Raw genomic sequence first — 24,292 nt, 5'->3', positions numbered from 1 at the left:
CCCCAGTTTTGTTAGGGCAGCTATGGAAAATAAACACACAGCTGCAACATAATTCACATTTCCACACAGGAACACAATGAGCGTTGGGAGTGCACTAGTCACACAGTTAACATCTGGGCGTTGCACAGCATGTACATGGGCCTTATTTCAGACCGTGGAGGACACAGCAAAACAAAAAAAAAAGGTTGTTTCAAATTCCAATTATACTTTACATCTAGGTCGAAAAGAAAGAAATAAGGACAGTTCATGCAGGCTACTTGAAAAAGTTAATGTGGATATATAATTTATCTCTCCATTGATTTTAGGTGTATATGTTCTGAATATTATTGTGCCAATGTTAAAAATAAAAATCGTTAAAACATTCTAATATCTCACCTCCCATAAGGACAATAATAATAATGTCTGTTTGTCGCCCCCTGGTGTTTACATCCATGGATTAATACGACTACATCGACATGCTTCATCAAAAGCAATATCCACTGTCACTGAGAAAATGATTAATTCCTGGTTGCCAATGGCGAAACCAATTTGAATTTGAAGATCGTTAAAACTTTAAACTTTAGAATTTTCATAAATCATCAGGGTTATCATTTACAACAACAATATTAAACGGGATATTTATTTTTCTAAATTAAAACGTCTGGAACATTTGGATGGTTGCAACTTTCCCGATCGGTGGCCCCCCGCATCCTCTCAATGGTACGGTCCGTTGCCTAGGTGCTAGTAGAAGCCAATTGACTCCGCCACGCCTGTCTCGGCACTGGTCGCCTTTACCTTTTGAAGGGTGAGTAAAACTATACCGACACCCCGCACACTCAGCTCCTCCACTACGTAGAAGTTAGCAAGTGAGCAGCAGCCTCGTTATAACAACGAAACCCTCACGGCGTTCACCGGTCGCTGCCGAGCGGTCACTGGAGAAAGCTACCGTTAGCTGCTAGTGTTAGCCGAATCTAAAGTACGCTAACGGTAACTTTGGAACTAACTTTGCTAACTAGCTAGCGCTGCGGTCGCTGTTGTCGGCTCTGTTACTAGCTTATTGGAGCACAACGCGGTTAGCACATTCGTGGTTCTTCTTTTAACCATGTCTTTCTGAGACATGGTGAGTTTGCGTGGGCAAATGGAATGCAAGTGGCCGTTGTCCTGCTAAAACCCCTCGTTTGCTCCTCCTCGTCAGACATTTTGGAAAGAATTGGTTTGCTGGAAAACAAAGATGTTTAACCCCACATGAGGGGAAAGTCGTCCCTTGCTGTCGCGACTTGCCGCGAATAACCTGCAGTGTGTAATGTGTTGCTAAATGCAACGTTTCCAACTGCAAGCCAGTGCGTTGTTGATATATACAGTACGTTACCCATGTTGCTGGCTGTTAATCATGATTGCACAGCAGCAGATCAAACATAGCTAATCATCTCGAAGCTTTGCATAGCCTCAGGTGATTCAGTGCTACTCAGTATGTCTGTCCAAACTAAGGTAGTCTAATCTCTAAGCTTTTGACTGCAGGTCCCAACATTAGTTGACAGCATTGTCCTGAAGCATCGCATCTTTTGCAGGGAAACTCGAGAGCAGGAGACGTCGTGGATGAACGACGATGGGAGTGATGAAGTTGGAGGATATGCTGACCTTTGCCACATCACTGGAAACCGACTTGTGTTCTGTGTGATGACATGTAGGCCAAATTGTTCGTTTAGGCTCAGTGCTTTCGCCATTGAGGAAAAAGTTCATCTCTCACAGATGCTGCTTCATCAAACTTAATGCGTGACCATGGATCATGAAGAGGTAACCTCCATTTGCTTACAGATATCATTGTCTCTATTGAGATGCTTTGCTCTAGTTTTTAACTAGAAATGATCGACTATTTCAATCTACACCAATGTTTACATTGTTTTGTTATTTTCACATGCTTTATTTATGTTCCACTGGCCTCATTGTCTTAAAAAATTGCCCATAGCCAATATTCACAAGGTATTCGAATAGTGTATGTATTTATAAAAAAAAATGTATTATCCATTTGTTCCTCAAAGGCAAGATCATAGACCAGTTGGTGTGATGTTTAAGTACAACAGGCACGTGAGACCTGATCCCTAGCAATATGTTGCATGTTGTTAACAGTGACCGCTCCTGGAGTAGTTTAAATGCTGCATGGGGAGCCTGCTCAGGTTACAAGCCCCACAAAGTACAGCATTGAATTCAGCAACAGGTGTTTAGTGCTGGCATGTGCTGATATTGTGTCCCTCGCCTATGTGTCACACATACAGGATCAGTTTTCAGCAAGACTGACCACCTTGATGTTGAACACTTGTGTTACTGCTGTAGTTTACAGGATAGTTAGTTGGATCATTGTTTGGCAAAAGTAAGTAATTCACAACTACAAAAGTAGGATCACTTAGCTTATTGTGCTGCAGGTGTTGCAGCATGTCACGTATTTAAAAAAAGCAACCTATAACAGTACACAATTGCATTAGTCATACAAAGGTTAAGGAAATCTGAGCATAAGTAGCTTTGGAATTGTATTGGCTTTTAGCTTAATTTTTGTCTTTACCATGATTCATCACATTTATGAGAGACATTTAATTAATTTTTACAAGCTGCGTTTTAACATAACTGTTCACCACTAGAGATAAATATGACGTCTGGTGACAAAACATTCAGCTCCTCCTCCTCTGGGTCCTCAGGTGCGGACTGTGCGGGACCAGATTTCTAGGTGGCTCCAGGAGCATGGTTTGCCTCCAGGAGCCAGTATGGAGGAGCAGCAGTGCCACTTGTGGCAACAGCTGCTTGCCAGGGAGGCAAAGCTTCAGTCAGCCACCCAGGAGCTGCATACCGTACGTTCCCAGCAGGCCACTGAAATGAAGGAGGTGAACATTTTGGATTCTTTGGAGTTTTAGAGCAGCAACTGTAACACTGACATACGTCTCTTGACCTGATTGTGTACGATGAAACGCTCCCACGCTTCCAGTCTAACATACATTTCTGCAATGGGTACGGGACAATGCCAATTGCTCAAATTGGTATGTCACTGTGTCTGTAAATATCAGCAGCTGTTTGATGTTTGTCTGTCAGGTGGAGAGCTATGTGGCACACATTCGTGGGCTGCTGGAAGAGCGTGAATGTCTACAGAATACAGAATATGAGAGGGACAATGAACTCTTGCGACAAGAGCTTCACCAGCTCAGACAACAACAAGGTGAATTTAGGGCATTATTTCCATTGGGTTGTATCCTAGCATGACTAACTAGCAGGATATTTCAAAACACTATAATTTATGGTTTTATATTTGCCAGAAATGTTCTAAAATTGTCTCTGTGTATATATTAAGGCATAAGCCATCTGAATTGACTCGTGTTTATGTTAACCTGCTACCATATAGCAGGACTCCTGCACTATTTTGTTATCATTCTGTCTCGTATTCAGTGTTATGTCACATTACTGCTGGACACACTACTGAACAGTGACCACTCCCCTTGCTTCCAGAGAGTCAGAGCAAGGAGATGGCGGAGATGTTGGCTCAGGAGGACCTCGGGGAGATGGGCTTGAGCAGTCCCAGTGAGCAGGTGGCTTACCTGCTGGTGGAGAGGGCCACACTATTGGAAAGGTTGGAGGCTGCTGAGAGGAGATTGGAAAGTCAGAGCCTTCCTGGCAACTTTAGGGAAGTCCACCACCAGGTAAAAGAGTGACTTACATGCATCCAAAACTGTTCAATTTCATCAGAATGTCAGTTATTAACAGGGAAGAGTCACACAAGTCCATTTAGTTATGATTTGACTAATCTAGATTGTCTAGTGGTGTGGTTAATATCCTTCATTTAAACTGTAAATATACGTTTTCCAGTAGAAGCTCACAGGGTTTACCATCTTGAACAAAGAATGTACTGACTTATACTACAGTGGATTTTCAAATGAACCTGTCCAAATACATTATAGTTATACATGTCATGATATAGGCAAATACAGAGACCATATAAATGTGGTTAAGAGAATATCTGTCTCTAGGTGACTCTTGGACAGGAGCATATTTGCCGCACGATGGGGGAGGAGCTTAGGCAGCAGAAGGAGGATTTTCAGAAAACCATAGATAACATAACAAAGGTGAGGTTGTTGGCTGAGTTGCGGGTCTGCGTAACTTGAGTTAAGTTGAATTAAATTTGTGAAGAAAAGAACAATGATTTGTCAAGTTAACGGACAGGTGTACCACGTTATAGTTATGTAGATTCTGTTGTGAATGTGCACACATGGATCTTTCCTCTCAGCAGTGTTCATCCCAGAGTCCATGGAAGAAGCTGTTTGGGCTGCGCAGGTCTGGTCAGAGCAAACACAATATCACCCCTGTAGGTGTCCACCTCAAAGCATATACTAACTACGTAACTAACACGGATGTTCTGATAAAGAGGGCATTGCTGGCTTGTTTTAAAGTACCACGTTTTGAAATGCATTCCACGCCTTGATATCCGCATGACCGCTATGATACGGACAACATTGCCTGTCTCGGTAACATATCTGTGAATGTAATTTGCAACTGATGACTGCTCAAAGTGGGTGGAACAGTAATGGCATGCCATAGGTAACAGCATGCGTACGTTCTGGTTCCCCACTGGTCTCTCTATGCAGATGAAGGTTGAAATATGAGATAATGTCTTGTTGTCCTCACTCCTTTCCAGGCCTGAGGTGATGATAGATCTCAACCTCTGAATGCATGTCTCTTGCAACAGCATGTCGGGACGCTTGCATCTGCAGCCTCAGTACCAATCTTCTTTCCTGCTGCATTTCTCCCACTTTTACCATCTATTCTTTTCCACCAGGCCCAGAGTGAGCAGATATCCCTGGAGCAAAATGAGCGCCGGCAGCTGGTGCGGGACCTTGAAGAGGCGTCTAGGAGGCTGGCGATGGCTCATCAGGATATCCGCAGACTCACCAATGAGCTGGATGCTGCCAAAAACAACAATCTAGACCCAAGTGGTATGTTGCAAAGACTTGCAGTATGTATCCTTCAAAGAACTGCGAGTGTATGTTTTCTAGTTTTGTACATTGTTGCTGAATTAAATGTTGTAACAAACATTTTCATCAACAGCATATGAAAAGGCACAAATAATAAGCAGAAAGTATATTTTTAGTCTTATAGAATTAAAAGATATTCTTATAATCTCAGGATCTGAGCTTCAGGGAACAGTCCAAGAAGTAGAGAACCTGAGGAAGGAAGTGGACAAACTGAAGCATTGTGGTGAGACAGACCTGGGTGTGAAAATACTGGCATTCAGTGTGTGATGTTAACACCAGCCACATTGTCTGGAGATTTTTACTTTACTATTCTAAAATTCCTGCTTAGAATAGTTTTATAATATATTGTTATTACATTACTGATTCTGTTTTTACTTAGAAGATAATATAAAATGCTTCAATAAACACATCCTTCACATTCTTTTTTAACTATTTAAATTTTGATATATTTAGACATCAGTTATTGTTAGAGACACTACCTGATCAGGAAGTTGATTTACGATCTCAATTGGCTCTTTGCTTGAATAGGGCATTCTATTACTCCACTATATACATTATTCATGCATGTTCATGGTTTTCTCTCTTCACAGATATGGTGAAGCTGCAGCGAGCCAAAGAGCAAAATGAAACGCTAGATGTTGAGAACAGAGCTCTGAGGGAGAGAGTCCGCACCTTAGAGTCTGAGAAGAAAAATATCCTGCACCAGGTTGGTCTTCTACTCATTTTCTTTATTAAAATAAATAATTACAATGTTGGCGCAGCAGCTTGGCATTGTTTTGTGTTGTGTATGTCCAGGTGGCAATAAATGATGCAGACCAAGATGTTGTAACCAAAGAGGATCCAAAGGACAAGAGCATTATCGCCAAACTACAAAATAATAGCTCTGACTTGTCAACCCAAGAAAAGGATAACATTCACAAACGGTAAGAACATTAACTGCTTCCTGGTTAATAGTGTGACGTGAAACACTATCCCACCTGCTCTTTTTGATTTTAATAATCATAATTTTCTGTCAGGTGTCATGAGGCAATAGAAGACGGGCTCGTTCAGATGAGGGAGCTGCAACGGCAACTCCAGAGGCTACGCAAGGACCATGAAGAGCTGGAGGAGAGGAACGAGGAGCTGGAGGCGCTTCTAGGGGAGGCCCAGAATGCCAGCAAGGGGGAGAGGCATCGCCATGACGGAGAACTGGAGGGACTGCACAGGAGGGTAATGAGTGCTTATGAATTCTTACTAAAAAACATGTTCTTAACTGGTTAAAAGAAAGATGGATTATTTATGAAACACACTAAATGTGAGTTTAAATGCTAATGAATTTCTCAGACATTCATTAATGCCAGTCCTTGACTTGAAGTATTCAGTTTAATTTATTCTAGGACCTGTCTTGGAAACAGTCCTCTCTATAATGGCTCAGCAATAATGTAAACTGGTCGTTGCAGATCAAATGTCTGGAGGCAGAGCTGAAGAAGCAGGATGTCCATGAAAACATATTGAAGAATGGAGAAGAGGTCAAAACCACTGAGTCCTACTTACAGCTGGTAAGAACAATATGGCTTATGATGAGCTCAACTACCCAGATTTGAATGGAGCACAAACAGGCGTGATTCTATTGCTCTTAATTTACAATAAAGTCAGTTTGAATTGTTTTTCTATACAAGCATCAACAGGAAAATACATGTGATTGAGACGGATTGAGGTATAGTCATCCAGGAATTCCCAAAGAACCCCCCCAAAAGTCTCATTTGGACTTGAATAGCATAGAATAAAATAGAAACACTGCCTGGCCAACAAAGGTCATCACCTGGATTTAACTAAGCAAATGGGTAAACATTGCAAACTTACTACAGTGATTAATATATTTGAGCTAGAAGATATGTTGATGGGGGGAAAAAAGAGGGAATGATCGTGATCAGAGATCACTTAAATGTTTGGTGAAATAAAATCTTAAAAAATATCAACAGTAGAGCTCAAGGCTATGTTTAATAGTGAAAGTACGAGCATTTCCACAAGCACAATGCGAAGAGAACTGAAGGCATTGGGACTTAACAGCTGTGTAACCTCATGAAAAACACTTATCAATGAGGCTAATTGACCATTGGCAAGTTCTGTGACTCGCATAATAAATATTTAATGTGCAACAACAACAACTTGTTTTCTCTGACACCATGTATGAAGCATCTCAGGGACAGCAGCCAGGAGAGACTGGCTCTTCTAGAGGCTCGTCTGACTGAGGAGAAAGACTGGAGGAAACAGCTCGAGGTAGACCTCAGTGCTGCCCAGGCTGCCCTCAAAAAAGACAAGGAGGTAAAATAACACACATAGCCAATGCTTTGCCTGACAGAAAGCAATAAAACCACAGCTACACAAATATATGAAATACATAAATAAATAAGTTTTTGGTTCAGGAGGATTTAGTCATGAAGAAATGCATCTAATTCCCTCATTCTTTTCACCAAAGGCTTTGCAGATAGGTGAGCGAGAGCTGAAGAAGCTGAAACTTGAGGTCAAAAGCCTTCAGACAGAATGCCAACAAGGGAAAACACTCATCAAGAGCCTCACCCAAGTCAAGGGGGAAAAAGCAGTTCTGGAGGAAAAGGTTTGTTCATTTTACAAGTCTTCCTGCTCCTTTTAAACATGATGAAACTAGAGAATACGGATATATTACTGTATACAGGGAATAGAGAAAAAATAAACTTGACATCATTTAAGAATGTGGACATGAATGTACAGCATGTATCAATTTTACATTTGCACCACTAAAATTAGTTTGTGTCTTTGCCACTCTGGCTGACAGGTGGCGCAGATGGAGCGTGCCCACAGCCGGCTACTAGGCGAGCTGGAACGCTACAAGGACAGTAACCGGACCCAGGAGGACAAGAGGGAATACAGGCATCAGGTTCACCAACTACAGGAGCAGGCTGACCGGCTAACTGCTGAACTCGGCGGTCTCCAGACAGCACATGATGCCTTGAGGTTGTTCACAGTACAAAAAGTATCGGCTCATGCAGTAATATTATTAAAATGGTATACAGTGTTGGGTGATACATGATAACGCTGCTGCAACTGGTACTTTTATCATTAATATAATGGCCAGTTCTCTCCTTTGACCGGCCATGATACGCCGGAGCTTACTTGTTTTGCATAAATGTGCATATGTTCCAGGGACGAGATGGTTTCTGAGAGGCTGCAGACTGCCGAGCTCCAGGCCAAGCTGAGCTCCAGTGTCCAGGAGAAGCTGAAAGCTGAGGGAGAAAGAGAGAGACTGAAGATTGAGATACAGCACCTCAAAGAGAAGCTCAAGTGGCATCAAGAGCAGCTCTCCTCAACAAAGGAAGCACTTATTAGCAGCCAGAAGCCTGAACTGCACACGGCACATATAGACTCTAGGTTTAGTCCAGTGGAGAGGACTAATGAGGAGTGCTTGGATCAGGTAATAATAATAATAATAATAATAATAATAATAATAATAATAATAATAATAATAATAATAATTTTACATGGTTGAACCAGGATGAGAACATTTCAGGACATAAGTAAAAAAAAAAAAGGCAAATAAAAAAAAAAGAAATGTTGATGATAAAATATTGTGCTAAAATTAATTAAAGGCTTTTTGGATGAGATGAGTTTTGAGAAGTGATCTCAAAGATACCACTTATTCTGTAAGCCTCAGACCCCCGCCTTTTTGCCTTGACTGCAAAAGCCCTGTCAGGACCCAGACACAACCACCAAAGCTCTGCCCGAGGATCTAAGGCTGCGCCCCGGCTCATAGGGGGGCAGCAATGTAGCTGGGGGCTGAACCATGAAGTGCTTTAAATTGATCAGTAAAATCTTACAATCAATTCTAAAATGGACTGGATAGTGGGAACCATCGAAGAGAAAAGAGCTTAAACAGGGCTGATATGATCTTGTCTTCCAGCATTTGTCCAAAGCCGAGCAGCTGTGTTTTGTACCAGTTGGAGGTAACTGGATTACATGTCCAGTGGTGGTTTAATTTGTCTGTAAAAAGCTTCACAACTGAACTCATCTGGTAAGACTGAGGTATTTAGATGTTCACACATTGCGATGACAGGGTAGAGTAGTGAATGTCCTTCAACATTACAGCCCTGGTGGTGCTGTCCAGCTCTGGTGACCTTGAGTAAGGCACTAAATCCCCACCAGCTCAAAGACTGAAGCTTAGCCTAGCCTCTGACCGGCTTGTAGAGGAAAGGGAGCTAAGAGGGAATTTCCTCTTTTAGGGTCATATATGTCTCATACTATATATGTGTTTGTTGTAGCTTTCATGTGTGAAGCAGGAGCTGAATCATCTGCAGACCAAGCTGGAGGAGGAGCGGCAGCTGGCCTCTCAGCACCAACTGGCTCTGCAAGCTCAGATCCACGAAGCCCAGGCACACATCAAGGTATGCGTGCTCATACCACACCCGTGACATGCCCAGATAGCCATGCTGTTTCTGCAGTTTTAAAATCACTCTAATACTTATGGTCTCCTTTCGTCTTCAGTGTCTGTGAGTTTCATTTTACTACATGGTTTCATTGTTTTATTTGAATCTACGCAGCAGCTGAATTATAACGTGAACTACATCATACATAATTTAATCAAGTAACGTCACTGATCTGAATGAACTGAAATGGGCAGCTGTGGCAGAGGAAGAGCAGGTCGTCCACTAATTGGAACATCAGGTGTTTGATTCCCGGCTTCTCCAGTCAAAGGGTCTTTGGGCAAGACGCCGAACCCCAAATTGCTATCGATGTGTGACTGTGAATGAGCATTAGATTAGATCCCGATGAACAGTTTTGCACCTTGTATGGCAGCCTCTGCCATGTGAATGGGTAAATGTTGGCAGTATAAAGCACTTTGAGTTGTCAGAAGTAAAGGTGATTCCTTTCAAGTCCATTTACCAAAAGAAAAGCTAATTATTAAACATTTCTACTGCTTGGCCAATCTTCCTCTTTTTTATATACATTATAATGCTGATGGTTTAAAAACTGTATCATACTTTTACTTTAATTTGAATCTTCATTGATTTAAAATCGAGGGCACGTGGGATTGGCTTGATCTGTACTCCCATTCTGTTTATACACATCCAAACCTTGTCTCTCTTTTTTTTCCTCTTCAGTCCCAGGACTCGGTGCTGAGCCAGAAAGCAGAGGAGGCTAAACAGATGAAGCAGGACGTGCAGAGGGCCCAGAGCCTGTTCACATCAGCAGAGAGAGAGCTGCGCTACGAGAAGGAGAAAAACATGGACATGAAGAAACACAACATCCTGCTGGACCAGGAAAAACTCAAGGTTGGTATCTGGTTACAGCAGATTGGGATTTCCTGAATGTCTGAATGAAGCAAGTTGGGATGTTGGGTATATCTGTGTTTGTGCTCATGCTCTGTTGTCTCACTTCAGCTGAATGCAGAGCTGAAGCAGGTCCAGACTAAGCTGGTCCAGGTGGAGCAGAGTGTCCACAGACAAGCTGCTGAGTGTGAAAGTCAACAGCAGAAAATCAGGGAACTTGAGTTGGAACTGGCTCGTAACTCCACAAACCGCAGCGCCACCACCAGTCTGCAGGAGGACCTAAACGCCGAGAGGGTGCGGCTCATCGCTGCTGACAAGAAGGTCAGCACTTTCTTGTCATCTGGCATTGATGTTGCATTGGCTTTTGGTTATAAATTCCACTATTCCTACATAAAGGCTCTCATAGTTAGGTTGGTTAACCCAGAGTTAACTGGGCTATTTGCTAACCAGCTTTGTCTTACTGGTTGTCCCTGGTTGCCAGTTCCAGGCTTTGTGATGACCCCAGGTGATTTTACTCCTTTCTCCTTTTGTTGAGGTTCTGCTTATTGATGAAATCCCAAATGAAAGCTGCATTGTGAGCACTTAATTCAATATGGTTTCCTATCCCGTGGAAATTGCTGTGCAGCACAAGATACATACCATTCCATACTAATATATGTGACTAGACTTAGACTTCTCTTTATTGATCCCTTTGGGATGACTCCCGCAAGGAAATTGGATTAAACAATAAACTCTTCGCTAAATATATATAAAGTAGAGATAAGAATACAAGTATAATAAAAATAAGTTAAGAATAGAGAACTGTATAGAGGATGAATATAGATAAATAGAGATAAAATATATAGGACTGTATATGGTATATTGTGTTTTATACAGTGGATAAATTACATTAGTGGCAATTAGCAGTTAAATCAAATTATTGCACTTAAGTGGTGGATTAAGTTATTGCACAAAAGAAGAGGAAGAGTGACTAGTTTGCCCTTGAGTGTGAATGAAATGTATCCTAATTTCATTTTGTGCACACAGACAAAGCAGCCTTTAAAAACAACAACAACCTTAAGGCACTCATTTTGCTTTTATAAAGATGTAGAGAGTAAAATTTGTTGTGCTTCACATGGCACATCTCGTTCTTGGTCTTTCAACAACAAGATAGACTATTTCTGTCAGACTCCTTCCGGATATCCTGGGGTGCTCTGGAAATGATGGGAGGTCGGGAGCTCATGTTATCTGTTTGTCAAACTGAGTGAAGCCTGTGGCTCTGTTTGGAATGGCAGGTGTTGGAGTTGCAGCAGCAGCTTAAGAGCGCCCAGCACCAGCTGCGTGTGGAGGAAGCCCGGGCCGGTGAAAGCAGCCGCCTGGAGAGAGACAGCAGGGATCTGTCTGACACCTTGTCAGCCCTGAGAGCCCAGCAGCAGGAGGAGCACATCACCAGGTCACACAAACTCTAGTGCTGCGGACACTGCCCAGTTTGACTTGATCCCCGGGGCAGTAATAGTGCCATAACAAACATACACGTTTTTAGATTCTGATACCCTCTTTTTGTTGACCATCCTTCTATCCACCTTCTCCTCCATTTCCATCTCAGAAAACTGGTAGAGCAGCGTGAGGAGGAGCTGCAACAGCAGGTGCGCTGCCTGAGGCTGAAGGAGGCGTCCATGACTAGGACAAATGCAGAGCTCTGCCACCGTGTCCAGCAGCTGGACACACGTCTGGCCATCCTGGAGGCTGAGCTTAGCAAGGCCCGAGAGGAGGTACGGTGCAGCAGCTTATCACATGTTATTATTACTGCAGGGTTTTTGAGACCTGAGGCACCTTTCACACACTATATATATATATAGGTCCATTGCTCTCCTCAGCCTGTACTCAGCTTTTCAGGATTTAAATTTGTGTAACATCATATATTTGATTAAACTTGAATGGTGTCAAGATCTTAGTCAGTTGCTGCAACCCAATAGAGTACCACCATTGGTACCACTGTACTAATATAATATCAGGATTTTCCAAATCTGCTGTATTTTGATTTGTTTTTTTCATAGTCAGTGTACACAGTCCTTGCATTAAACTGCTGGCCATATTTATTGTTTCTATACTTCTATATGACCTTCAGGTGAAAGAGAGCCAGAAGTCGAGCCACAGGCTGCAGGAGGACTTGATGGCCAATCAGCAGGAGTGTGACAGACTGCAGGGAGAGCTGCAGCAAGTTCTCCTCCAACTGGACACACACGTCAGGTGAGACACACTCACATCCATGAATATAGATATTTATATTCATATAAAATCAACTGAATAAGGTTATAGCATAATTATTATTCATTAAAATACTTGGAGAAGTAGTTTCTTTTCCTGAGGTCCATTTCCTCTGCTCCACCTACCAGGAAATACAACGAAAAGCAGAGTCAGCATAAGACCAAGCTGCGTCAGGCCAAGCAGATCTATCTGAAAGAGACCACACAGAGGGACCGCGTCATCCAGAAACAGGAGAACGAGCTGGTGCTGGCCTCCAGCCTCTCGCATAAGGTCTCACACACACACACACACACACACGCACACACACACACACACACACACACACACACACACACACACAAAGTTCCTTTACTTCTAAATATATCCAACAACAAATGTTTTTGCCTGAAAATAGTGTCGCTGTTCTCCCTGGTGGATTACAGGAGAAAGAGAGGATCAACACAGTGATGGAGGAAAACGAGAAGCTTTTGGAGGAAAAGCGAGAACTGTTGAGGAAGATAAGCGAGGCAGAGGAAATGGGCAGCAAAGGCATGAGGACCGCCTCCACTGCCCAACACAGGTATCTTAATGAATTGCTTTTTACACTTATAGCTGCTGCTGTTTCTTTTGAAATGTCAGTTTGAGTATTAAAGTACCTGTTTCCGAGTGGAAGTTAAGTATTATGATTGGATAACAAATCGCTAAATGTATGTTGACTTGACTGATTATCTCATTGGTGCTCTCATTGATTCAGACTTCTCTCAACCAAGAATTTAAAGAGTTTTGTCAAAGAAAACTACTTCATGAATGTTAAAAGCAAAGTGTGCTTCCTAAAGTATTAACCACAAAAAGTAAAACTGTCATTGTCAACCAAAGATGTGATTAACCTACATGAGTGTGAGAACATACATGATACACTGGGTAAATTGTTTATGTGAGTGAGTGTGAACATTAATCTGTGTTCAAGGCTCAACGTCTTAGAATTGGAAAACAGACAACTTCAGGATCGGACCCTGAAGCTCTCCAACCAAGTCAGTTCCTTAGAGCGTGCCCTGAGGAACGCCAAGTCATTCTACAGCCTGGAGGTAACACCATACGGGTCTTCATGCTTTAAAGGGACATACAACCCAAAAATTAAAAAAAATTAAAAAACTTCATCCGGTATTTGTGATTTGAGATGGTGCAAGGTGGATTCCATCATGGCTGAGGGGTCACGTGTCACTTCTTTTAAATATACAAATATTGTAATAATGTATTTTGATCATAAATGGTTTAAACAGAAATCATTCAACAGAATGCCAAGAAAGTGCTCCCCTCTGAAAGTCTCTGTGATGGCTTCCTACATACATCCACGCTAAGGTAAGATGTTTTGTTGAAATGTCTTTGCTGATTATTATTTGTAATTTGTGGTCTAGCTTTATTTCTATTTTGACAACTTTGTTAAGTTCTTCCAAGAATTCCCAACTTCATTTCTTGTCATAATCACACATGGATGGATGCTTCTCTCTGCATTTTCTGCCAATTCTCACCACGTCTGTGTCACCAGTCTAATGTCAGGTTCGTGTGAGCCAATGGAAATACTGGACGCAATTTGCCGTGTGAAGGTGGCCGAGCGCATAATGGTGGACAGCACTCGAGGGTCTGTCTCGACGCAGCAACCATCGGAGCAGAGCTACCTGAATCTCACCTCCCCATTGGTTCTTCCAGACACCAAAGGCAGAGAGGGGAACTCTAATAACGGTGAGCAGGTATGAGAGGTGTTGCATGTCTGCAACTGCGAGCCACCAGCGAGGTTAAGAGCTAAAAAGCTAATGTATTGGGTAGCACTATAGCATCCACCACTTCCACTACAGACAAAAGTCAGAATAGGAGAGTAAAAAAATAAAGGCAGTAATGAATGACTTCAGCTCTGCTCAGGGTAGTATCACTTTTGTATCGCAAGGCAGATTATTTGGTTTGCAAGATTGATCCAGGTTCAGAATGGGAGGGAGAGCTGCAAGTGTCAATCAAATATTTTTTTATGACATATGAAACCAGAAGTAATTTGAGATTTGATTTTGAAGCTAAACACGTGGCACAACCTTGTTTGTATGCACAGATGTGTACATATGCCTGGGAGGTTTGTCAGTTGTTTGCATCGGCACACTAGCCTTGCGTTCGCGTACATAAAAGATAATTCTATTTTTTGTAATGTAATGTACACGTTAAGACATTGTGCTTCACAAAAGCAAACTGAGCACTTTAGTTTCACTTGTGTTTACATTTTGGGAAATTATAGCAGTCGAATATAACAGTGTATCAATGTTACGTATTTTCCTCAAGTTAAATTTAATCCTGGCAGTGTTTTCAGTGAAAAAAGAAATGCCTATGGTGTTGTATGTTTATGGTTTTACTGTGTCAAAATATCTCCCGTTTACCTACTAAATGTCTAATAAGAGACGGTGTGGTAAACAGATTCAAAATATTGGGGTCCTTTTTGGGATCGGTCCTGTTGTTTGTAAGCTGTAGCCACTCCAGTATTTACAGTTTGCTGCTTTGCTTGTAGTTAAAAAAAAGAAAAAGAAAGCCAATATGTTGTGTCCTCCAGGGATAATCATTCAGAAAGTACATGGAAATAAAATGCACATTAATTTCATGAGAAGAATTGTACGCTGTGGAAACCATTGTCCATCTTCAATGTGCCTGAATTGATGAAGTGTTTAACTTTATCCTGCTGCTGCTGCGTGAATAACAAAAAGCTATTTGCAACAGACGTGTAACCTGAGATCTAATCACCAAGAAAGAAACTGTGTAAATACATTTTTGTAAACAAATATTTTCATAAATAAAAGTGAATAAATAACAGATGTAATGCTTGATTTACCCCTCCCCTCCGCGTTGCTCTCTACACAGGCTTTATTTGTTTGTTCTTACTACAGATCAAGCAATCGCTGATGAATTTATAACAGTCTTTTTATTAAACAAGGTAAAGATACAAAGCTTTTTTTTCCTTTTTTAAACATTGATAACCTTAGTTTAACTTCTCAGTCTTGGCTGTGCATATTTAGTTGTCTAGAAACTGTTTATGAAACCACAATGCAAGACAGGAAAAAGTGTAATAAATCTACGCAATATCTTTTCATAGAGAACATGGGTTAAACAGTTATCATACAGATTACAGCTCGGGAACTCCATGCGGAAGGAAAAAAATGAAAATGTTTACAAGACTGAATACTGCAGAACACAATACAGAGTAATGCAAATGGGATGATAAAACAGTTAAGGCTTACATGTAAATAACTGATATAAAACATGAATATTAATAAGATATGGGTAGACTAAAATAATTACAGTTAAGTTCATACATAAACTTTTACAAAACCCAAACAGAGCATGTTTATGAAAACTAAAAAATAGGTACTATAAATGAGTAACATGATTTACGGTACAGCGACATGTACATTTTCCCATTATCTCAAAAAAGAGAGTAAGTTGAAGAGGCAGGGTCTGTTGTTGGCGTAAATGTCTGTTTTCAGGCCAGTGGCTTGAGTAATAAGTTTTTATTCTTTTGAAAACATACTATATACTGTATATGTATTTTACATTATTCTCACTTCCATCTCAAACGTAACGTCGAGCCGTAGCACCATTTTCTGAAGTGCCCTGAAGAATACAGGGTACTCTGTTAGTACCATCCAGAGGTTAAAGTTACAGTAAAAATACAACAAACAATACTGTGTACAATGAAAAGAATATGAAGGAGGAAAAGAAATCAAAAGGAGAAGCATCACCTCCACATATACTCATAACATAGGCCTATGGAATATGACTCGTACTGCAGTTTGTTCCAAACGGGTAAAGCTTATTAAAGTTTAAAAAAAATACTCAACTGGGTCAGAATAGCTGTACAATAACTTCACATTTTGGTCCAATGTCTGGGTTTAAAATGTACCACCCGAGTAAAATTTAATATAGCTGAAGTGTGTTTAACAGAAGGGGTGAGAAGAGTGGAGCTGGCACTGATACATGTGTAATGCATTCAACTTCTAATACTTATAATAGTCAAAGCTTAACTGAGTGGAGAAAGCAGACGCACAAGAAGAAGATTCACTTTCTCTTTTAACCTCAACAAGGCTCATATATGGCACTAGTTAATGGGATGTGAGGAAAACATAATGTCAAAAGCAGTGTTTCTGTGATCATATGTCATGATCATAAAGGTGCCATAAAGGTGAATAATGGAGTGAAAGATTCTGGGAAAAACAAAACAAAACATTCGTCTTTCTTCCCTTCCATGTTGCTCTACTTTTTTTGCATCCCCAAGTCAATAATGCAACTTCTTAATACAATCATTAAAATGTTTAAATTGTCATCTACGGATTGCCTTTCTTCAAATTTTAGATGACCCTGTAAATGTTTACTTTCACAAAGAAATGTGAGCAAAAACAAAGAAAGTAACAGAAACAGACTGTTATTTATACACAGTCAGTACTCTTAGCTGCCACAAGTAATGCCCTTTGGCATTTTCCATCCAACAAGATTGAAACAATTTGAGCCAAAACCACAAGGCCTAAAAGTGCTTTAAGATTATCTTTGGATGTTTCCAGAATACACCCAGCAAACATTTTTTTTTTTTAATATTCTCTCAATTCTTTATAAGGGCAAATATCATCTGGCACATTTTGGAAACCCATTTCATGGAAGAGGAAAAAAATAAAAAACAAATCCACTAAACATTTCTCATGGCCAATGCATCCGGCAGTTTACATGACGCTTACGAAAGTGCTTATTAAATCTGACGCAAGACATTCTTTGCCATTCAATCCTCCGGGCAACATCTAGCTTTTATTTTACATTCACAAAATAACGCTGTGCTCATTTTTGACAGACGGCCTGTGTCGAGATGGATGAAGGCAGCCTGTTTACTGAATCTAGCACTGAATGCTCAAGTCAGCTGTCATAATGCTAATGTAAGCCTTATGTAGATGGCGGTGGGTGCAGGGCCTCATTATCTCCAGCCTAACATAGACTTTGAATCTGACCTGCTGCTGAGCCAACGGGGAGCTCAGATAAGGGAGATGCGTATGGGGATGCTGGGGGACTCGGTCCTCTGAGGCGACTGGTGGCTCACCAGGTGCTCCACCACCGTGTGTTTGGACATGTGCTTCATAAGGTAGGTCTCCTGCAAACGACACAACACACTAAATCAGGACTATAGAGTGGAGGTCTGCAGAAATAACAGTTGAATTTTTACTGACATTTTATTTTAAGGACATTCGACATTTCCTCTACTTGTATATCAAGTATCAAAAATACCTGGAGTACATGTAAAAATAATGTATGTGAAGTCAGTGGATTGAGCAAGATGTAACGACGTAGCACATTTCTACCTTTAGAGGGAGCTAAAGAAAACATTTGATGAAAAGCTCCAAAGAAGACCATTGTTCAGTAGCATCTCTCTCTGATTGGTGGGCAAACTCAGCTTTTGTTATGTTTTATTGGAATTTAAAACTGCAAACTGTTACACCTCAGTGGCGTATAGTTGAGCAGCTCATCTAATCTATTAAGGAGCACTTACTCTTAGCATTTTTATATTAAAAAAACAGTCAATATTCACAGTTTAGAAGCTAGAACCAGTACATATTTGGTACGTCTGCTTTAAGAAATACCATTAAAATTATGCTATGATCAAAAGGTTGATTGAGTTCACTTTCTGTTGATTGCGTATTCAGTTCCTTGTTCAGCTCTAATCTGTTGGACTTAAAGGGATGGGAGGTGCTAGCAAACATTTAGATTTGACTGGATAAGAGAATAAATATATCGACCTTGCAAACCAGGTTCATGAGTAAAAATGATCAAGTAAACTGGTAGATTCCTGTATGTATCCAAAATTAGTGTACTCTTTCAATAATAATAATTATAATAATAACAAAAAAGACCACTTCTTATCTATATGTTTGTTTGAATTCAAAAATGTGGGAATGGGTTAACATTGCAAACAGGAAACGTGCGAGTTTCAAGGAAGTGAGGCAGAGTATCATCAAATGCCATCATATCAGCCATGTAGGAGTCTGAAGACAAACTTGAAAAACCTATGTATCTGTGTCTGATCAAGATAAGAAACAAATAATCTGGGGTGAACTCACTGATGTGTAGGCCCGGCCACACATGCTACAGCAGTAGGCCTTAGCGTTTTTGATGGCGTGCGCTGACAAGTGGATCTGCAACGACGCAGAGTCTGAGTAGGCACGGTAACAGTTAGGACATTTATACGGCTTGTCTTTATTGTGCTGCCTCTGGTGAGACTGTTGAGGAAGAAACACAGGAAACACAGTCTTAGTATTCAGTTATAATGATTGATGTAATATCTACCTACTACTGTGGCTGAATGAAGACCTGTGACCACGTACTGACCTGGAGGTTAGACAGCTGGGTAAAAGCCTTTTCACATCCGGGGTGAGCACATTTATAAGGCCTATCGCCAGTGTGGATTCTGTGGCAAAAGAAGTGGATAAAAAAAGTTAGAAAATCACACCAATTTCAGCTTATTAATTAATTTGATTAGAGAGTTCACTGTCAGTGAGACACTATAACCTCAACTTCTCACCACGTTTGAGTCACAACTACACATGTACAATAAGAGAACATATAAGATTTGATTCTCCAAATGTTATGCCTGAAATGTAAAGAGAGATTTCAGTCTCTCAGGTACAGCATGGCGAGGTAGCAGTAGCTCCTCAGCGGCTATTTCTTTTCCCCACATTACTCGACTTTTCCTGCTTTGCGTTCACAGCTGGACTGACCTGGTGTGCTGCTGCAGGTGTGACAGCTGACGGAACGAGTTCTCGCAGTAGGAGCAGTGATAGGGTTTGATCCCCAGGTGGATGCGCAGGTGCTGGGACAGGTAGGAGGCGTTGGCAAATGTCTTGGAGCAGTGGGGACACTTGTGTGGTTTGGCCTCGGTGTGGGACTTGGAGTGAATCTGCATCTCTGACTTGGATAAGAAGGTAAGTGGGCACACTTTGCATCTTGGTGACAAAAAAAAAAAAAGGACACAAAATGCATAAATGCGATCAGATCAGGTTGTTTCAGTCAGATTTGTTTAGAAATAGAGAGACCATACAGCATAACACTATTCATGTTTTTAAGAATTAAACAATTGATGTCCCGCTATTTTTCAAAACTGATAAAGCTATAAACACATCATCATCCTAAAGCAGTAGCATTGATTCCCAACAAAATTCAGAGTAGAGTTTAATTCTAGATTAATAAAAAAAAAATATTTAAAAAAAGGAGGTATCGTATTCAACTAAGTGACAATAGGAATAAATATCAATCGATGTGTTCACATTGATGTCTCAGTGAAGAGGAACACACCTCAATCCTATACAGCCGACTTAAAACCAAACTTGTCTCAAGCAAATGCCTATTGATCGTTTGCAAACCACAATTAAATTTGTGAATTGGTTTGCAAGGCCAGCGCTAAAAGGAAATGTCCTTCCCCCTGAAGTGCATTAAAGACTTGAAGACTATAGTAGCAGCTTCCTGTGCCCAACCTGTAGGTTTTGCCTTCTTTGGCTGCCACAGTGACACAGCCATGCTCCGTTATAAGGGGGTAGGGCACCACCAGCAGAGGACCAGTTGAGTTCTCAGCTTTGATCTTCTTCCGTCCACGGGGGGCCTTGGGCGGGGGCCCCAATAGTCCAGCCAGGCCTCCAACTTTCATGTGGTCCATGCCAGGACCACTAGCTAGCCCAGAGATGAGGTTCACAGAGGGGGCACCGCCCAGGCGGTTCTGGCCACTGGAGGTTGGAGTTGTGGGGGTCAGGGCCTCTGAGGTGCCGTGGTTGTCGGGTCGGGATGACGGGGCCAGACCTGTGGGGGGGGGAGCAGAACCGTTTTAACACAAGCGCCCATCACAACGCTACTCCTGACAACCAACTTCCAAATATTTACATTTACAGTACATTTTTGATGACCAATTCTGAATGATAACAACTTTGATTTGACAGATTTCCTACTATTCCAAATCCATATAATGATCAGACCCCTAAAACTCGTTTGGGTTGTGGAATACATCAGAGTGAACTGAACATTTTTTACTTTCTGCTAGCGTTACATGTGAGACACAACATTCACAAGTTTCAACAATTTGCTAAGAAGAAAAAAATGCACCGAAACTTCTCAGTTTGCAAAATGTTTTTCATAAAATGTCTGATTTTTTTTTGTTGTACACGCTTCAACTAGAATAGATAATGCTGCACTTAATATCTCAGCAGTCTCCTATACTGACTGGATATACAAACACAATGTTATGACAGTAAATTAACTTGTTTACCAGCTAAGGGATGTACCTTTACATGCGTCGGTTTATCCCAATCTACTGACACGATCTAACAGAATGAGTAAGCACTGCAGTCAATGTGAACACCACCAGAGGCCGAGTTTCTTGCTGTTATTTACCCATGTCAACGGACCACAGAGACCAGCTGACTGCAGTACCTGCGCGATGGTTGATCCGGCCCTGTTGCTCACTCAGCTGTCTCATGTGCCAGTCTTCCCACAACCCCTTGGCCTTCACCGCTGACTTGTCGTCCATATTCCCATCTGTAAGTTGTCAGGTGATAATAACAATAGACAGACCTTTATACTGTGCTATGCTCATGTGTGAGAATATGACTTGCAAAGTCAACAATTGTCGTCTACAGAGAACGTCACAACAAAATCGAAGGTCCTCAAGAAAATCCACTAAAGACCCTCAAAATACTGTTAGATAGCTCGTTAACTTTAACTTAGAGATTTAAGACATATACAAACAACTAGGGGTTGCTATGGTTTTTACATTTTTGATAACTAATATGATCGCTTAGTTGCGGACCATTATCCAAACTTTTAATGCCAGGTATTGATAGTTGATGCTACTACATATTAGGGCCTACAAGCAACCGTGAGGACTGTACCTGGCCCAGAGCCGGAGGCAGGGCGAGCGTGTAGAGCGATGTCCGGTTGTCCGGAGCCCTGCGGCTGCGGGTGGTGGCCCTGCACCTGCTGTGGCTTTGGCACCGACATGACGTGCTGGGCGTTGCCGTCCGGGGACGAGGTGGGCACCAGCAAAGACTGCTGGGACGGAGAGGAGGTAGGCGGCAGGTGCAGGGGTCGGATCTTCTCGGCCATCAGCTGCTCCTTGATCTTGTTAATGAGCACCAGGTTATCCAGCTGAAAGGGTTAACGGGTCATGCTCAACAGAAAACGTCCACCGTGTGTGAATGTCATTCAAGCCCCCCAAAAAGACATCGCAGGATATAAAATACCGATCAGCACAGAGAACAAGTTTAAATGTTTTTGAATATAGGGTTTGTCTCACTGACAGACTGGTGGCTGAATGGCCAAAAAGACATTCACACATGGAAACAAGTGGCAATGAAAAGGTGGAAATGTGACGGTAATCAGCGTGTGATGAGCGGACTTACCTGGCCCGGCATGGATGGAGGCGGCGGCCAGAAATACGGGTTGTTAAATCGAGGCTCCGCCATCCTGAAATCAAGTCGCGTCATATTTAATGAGCAGTTATCTTACGACAAATGTTTGTCATAGTCAGACAGGATAAGAGAGGGTTTTATGATACAAAGCACTGTTTTTCAAAGAGTCTAAAAACACATCTGTAGGCAGCGTGTATTAATGTTAGAGACAGACTTTAACTGGGACAAAGTTAACAGTGACAGTAGGAAAGATGAGCCATCAGCTTTGGCCCCAAATGACTGTACACATTTCTTTGGTTTCCATCGAATACACGTTCGTCGTTCATGCATCCTAGGACAAATTTTAAGAAACTTTTGAAACCTTTGTAAGACCAAATTAATAAGGGGCAACTGGACTAGAAATAATAGGCAGCTCTGTAGTAGTTATTAGTAAAAGATTTGCATTTACATTCCTTTCAATTTCCTCTAGGACAAATACCAATGTTATTTTACATTGTTATGACAGGTAAGTAAAGATGGAGGGTGGGTTAGTTAGCCTAAAGAGAGACCCCTTTCACCACAGCTGAGTGTATAAGGGTCCACAAAGGTGAATTTTTAGGTTTGCTTTGAGTTTTATGGGCTTAAATATTTTGACAGAAAAGGACATTTAAATGAATACTTAAATACATACAAATGTAAGACAATTGAACTAAGCCATGGAAATGTAGGCCTACTGTTTGGAAAAAATATTCAAGGTTCACTTCTTAGATTTTTGTTGTTGTTTAGCTTTCATCCACATCTCATGGTCTTCTTCAGCAGATGAAGATGGCTTATCATGAGCAAAGCTTGAGACAGTTAAAAGGCGTAACAACCTACTAAGTGGATCTGGAGTTTGCATTTCTTTGTCAAGATACTGAAATTAAGATATTTCAAACATTTAAAGCACAGGCATTCATCTTAAAATAAATTCATTTGTAAATGATATTAAAGTAATAAACACTGAATAAAGATGCCAGATGCAGTGTGAGAAGTTGCTTTGTTAAATTTCTGTTTAAAAGCTGTAAATCAGACATAACTTCTGAAGTTTACAGAGGTCAAACATTTAATGTCACCGAGGGATATTTAGTCACAAAGCCCCAGGAGTGTGAGAGAGCCTCGGCCCACTAGCTCGGACGTTTAGCCCCTTTTGTCTGAGAGGGAAATCCTGGAAATAAGTGAACGTCGCTACAAATGTTCACATAAACGCAGTGGAGAAAAAAAAACCCAACAACTTTCCATTATTTGACTTTTCGGACACGTCGTCCGTCTGAGAGCATCACGACGCGGACAGATGAGGCTCCTTTTTTTTTCTTCTTTTTTTTTTTTTTACGGATCGACCCTCCCGGTGCGACTCAGACATTCTCAGACAGTTTTCTTTAAACATTTCCAGACAAAAGAGAAACAAAAATGGCAGCCTTATTTTTATAAGGCGGGACGCCATATTCTGCAGACCCCAAATTTTTTAGGAGCGTGGACGTGTTATGGTAGTGAGGGTGTCGGCGACGAGCAGCGAGCCGACGCCGACACAAAGGTGTGTTTATCATGTCAAAGGCACGGATGATTGTTTACGGCGAATTGCAGGTTTGAATAGCCCGGCCTCCCCACCTCTTAAAAAAACTGACACTTCCTACAACCATGCCCTGCAAAAAAAAAAAAAAAAAAAAAAAAAAAAACAGCACGGAAACGGACAAGATGCAGGCTCGACCCCGAAACACCACGGCGATTAAAACAAACTAGCGACGCGTTAAGGTCAAGAAAATGTAACCGGCGCGCAATGTCCCGTTTTTCCAGAGAGACGCTGTGCCATCTTTAACCGCATTTCACTTTTAGGGCTGCTTTTTTTTCTCTCTCTCCTCCACATTCTGCAACTTTTGGACGAATCAAAGGGCAGCGATTGCATTTTGTGCACAATGCACGCGTTTTTTTGGAGAGACTATACACTCCAGCAGCGAGGACACGAAAATACATGCAGAAATACCTTGTGTCCCGATTGCAGATATTGTCTTGCGAGCAGGCTACAGCTATAATATAAAAGGTTGATGTTCTTTCTGCCTGCCTCCGGTCGGACCACCGCTTCCGGGTCGCTTTGTTCACTTCTGGGTGCTGCTGCAGGCTCAGTACAGTAGAGTCACAGAGGACATTATTCTGCTATAATGTTGCTTTGGTGGGTTTTTTTTTTACACCGTGACCTACTTGTTTCTCCGCGTTTGTGACGAAGCGGGCAACGTTGTTTTCAGCGGGTTGCTGATCCGCAGGGGTGGGAAGTATTTGGACACTACAGATCCTAAAATAGCAACGACACAATGCAAAATAAAATACT

General features: G+C 41.5%; 2 protein-coding genes across 9 annotated transcripts; one reads left to right on the top strand and one right to left on the bottom strand.

Annotated features, from left to right (window-relative positions):
• Positions 1–705: 705 nt before the first annotated feature.
• ccdc30 (coiled-coil domain containing 30) lies at positions 706–15,296 on the top strand. 6 transcript variants are annotated; one of them, XM_084014837.1, is made up of 28 exons: positions 706–784; positions 1,548–1,773; positions 2,670–2,852; positions 3,058–3,181; positions 3,469–3,659; positions 3,987–4,082; positions 4,247–4,321; positions 4,793–4,949; positions 5,140–5,211; positions 5,579–5,694; positions 5,784–5,911; positions 6,005–6,197; positions 6,428–6,526; positions 7,164–7,292; positions 7,447–7,584; positions 7,783–7,961; positions 8,151–8,418; positions 9,263–9,385; positions 10,103–10,273; positions 10,382–10,591; positions 11,545–11,702; positions 11,856–12,021; positions 12,378–12,499; positions 12,646–12,787; positions 12,940–13,076; positions 13,464–13,581; positions 13,791–13,855; positions 14,043–15,296. In XM_084014837.1, exons 2-28 carry the CDS (start codon positions 1,759–1,761, stop codon positions 14,248–14,250), a joined length of 3,783 nt encoding a protein of 1,260 aa, XP_083870963.1. In that variant the 5' UTR covers positions 706–784; positions 1,548–1,758; the 3' UTR covers positions 14,251–15,296. The 6 variants fall into 6 exon arrangements, with proteins under 6 accessions (XP_083870963.1, XP_083870961.1, XP_083870965.1 ...); XM_084014835.1 differs by having other exon boundaries at positions 4,244–4,321; XM_084014836.1 differs by lacking the exon at positions 706–784 and adding an exon at positions 846–955 and having other exon boundaries at positions 4,244–4,321.
• Positions 15,297–15,430: 134 nt separating this feature from the next.
• On the bottom strand, positions 15,431–24,105 carry znf362b (zinc finger protein 362b). Of its 3 annotated transcripts, none has more exons than XM_084014852.1 (9): positions 23,951–24,105; positions 21,946–22,009; positions 21,436–21,664; positions 20,939–21,082; positions 20,032–20,350; positions 19,279–19,503; positions 18,890–18,968; positions 18,622–18,780; positions 15,431–17,657 (listed from the first exon to the last, which is right to left on the bottom strand). In XM_084014852.1, exons 2-9 carry the CDS (start codon positions 22,006–22,008, stop codon positions 17,541–17,543), a joined length of 1,335 nt encoding a protein of 444 aa, XP_083870978.1. In that variant the 5' UTR covers position 22,009; positions 23,951–24,105; the 3' UTR covers positions 15,431–17,540. The 3 variants fall into 3 exon arrangements, with proteins under 3 accessions (XP_083870978.1, XP_083870979.1, XP_083870980.1); XM_084014853.1 differs by having other exon boundaries at positions 20,978–21,082; positions 21,436–21,691; positions 23,951–24,103; XM_084014854.1 differs by having other exon boundaries at positions 21,436–21,691; positions 23,951–24,100.
• Positions 24,106–24,292: the final 187 nt, after the last annotated feature.

This window comes from Eutrigla gurnardus, assembly GCF_963514095.1.
Source record: "Eutrigla gurnardus genome assembly, chromosome: 8".
Lineage (NCBI taxonomy): Eukaryota > Metazoa > Chordata > Actinopteri > Perciformes > Triglidae > Eutrigla > Eutrigla gurnardus.
The sequence above is the reverse complement of the archived record's forward strand: the minus strand, read 5'-3'. Positions and strand labels throughout refer to the sequence as shown.

Coding starts and splice junctions, on each gene's coding strand:
- ccdc30 (XM_084014835.1), top strand. Junction 4,322..4,792: donor GCAAACACAATATCACCCCT/GTAGGTGTCCAC, acceptor CTTTTCCACCAG/GCCCAGAGTGAGCAGATATC. Junction 5,212..5,578: donor GGACAAACTGAAGCATTGTG/GTGAGACAGACC, acceptor CTCTCTTCACAG/ATATGGTGAAGCTGCAGCGA.
- znf362b (XM_084014854.1), bottom strand. CDS start 22,008: ATGGCGGAGCCTCGATTTAACAACCCGTATTTCTGGCCGCCGCCTCCA. Junction 20,351..20,938: donor TCTGTGGTCCGTTGACATGG/GTAAATAACAGC, acceptor CCCCCCCCACAG/GTCTGGCCCCGTCATCCCGA. Junction 18,781..18,889: donor CCCAGCTGTCTAACCTCCAG/GTCAGTACGTGG, acceptor CTTCCTCAACAG/TCTCACCAGAGGCAGCACAA.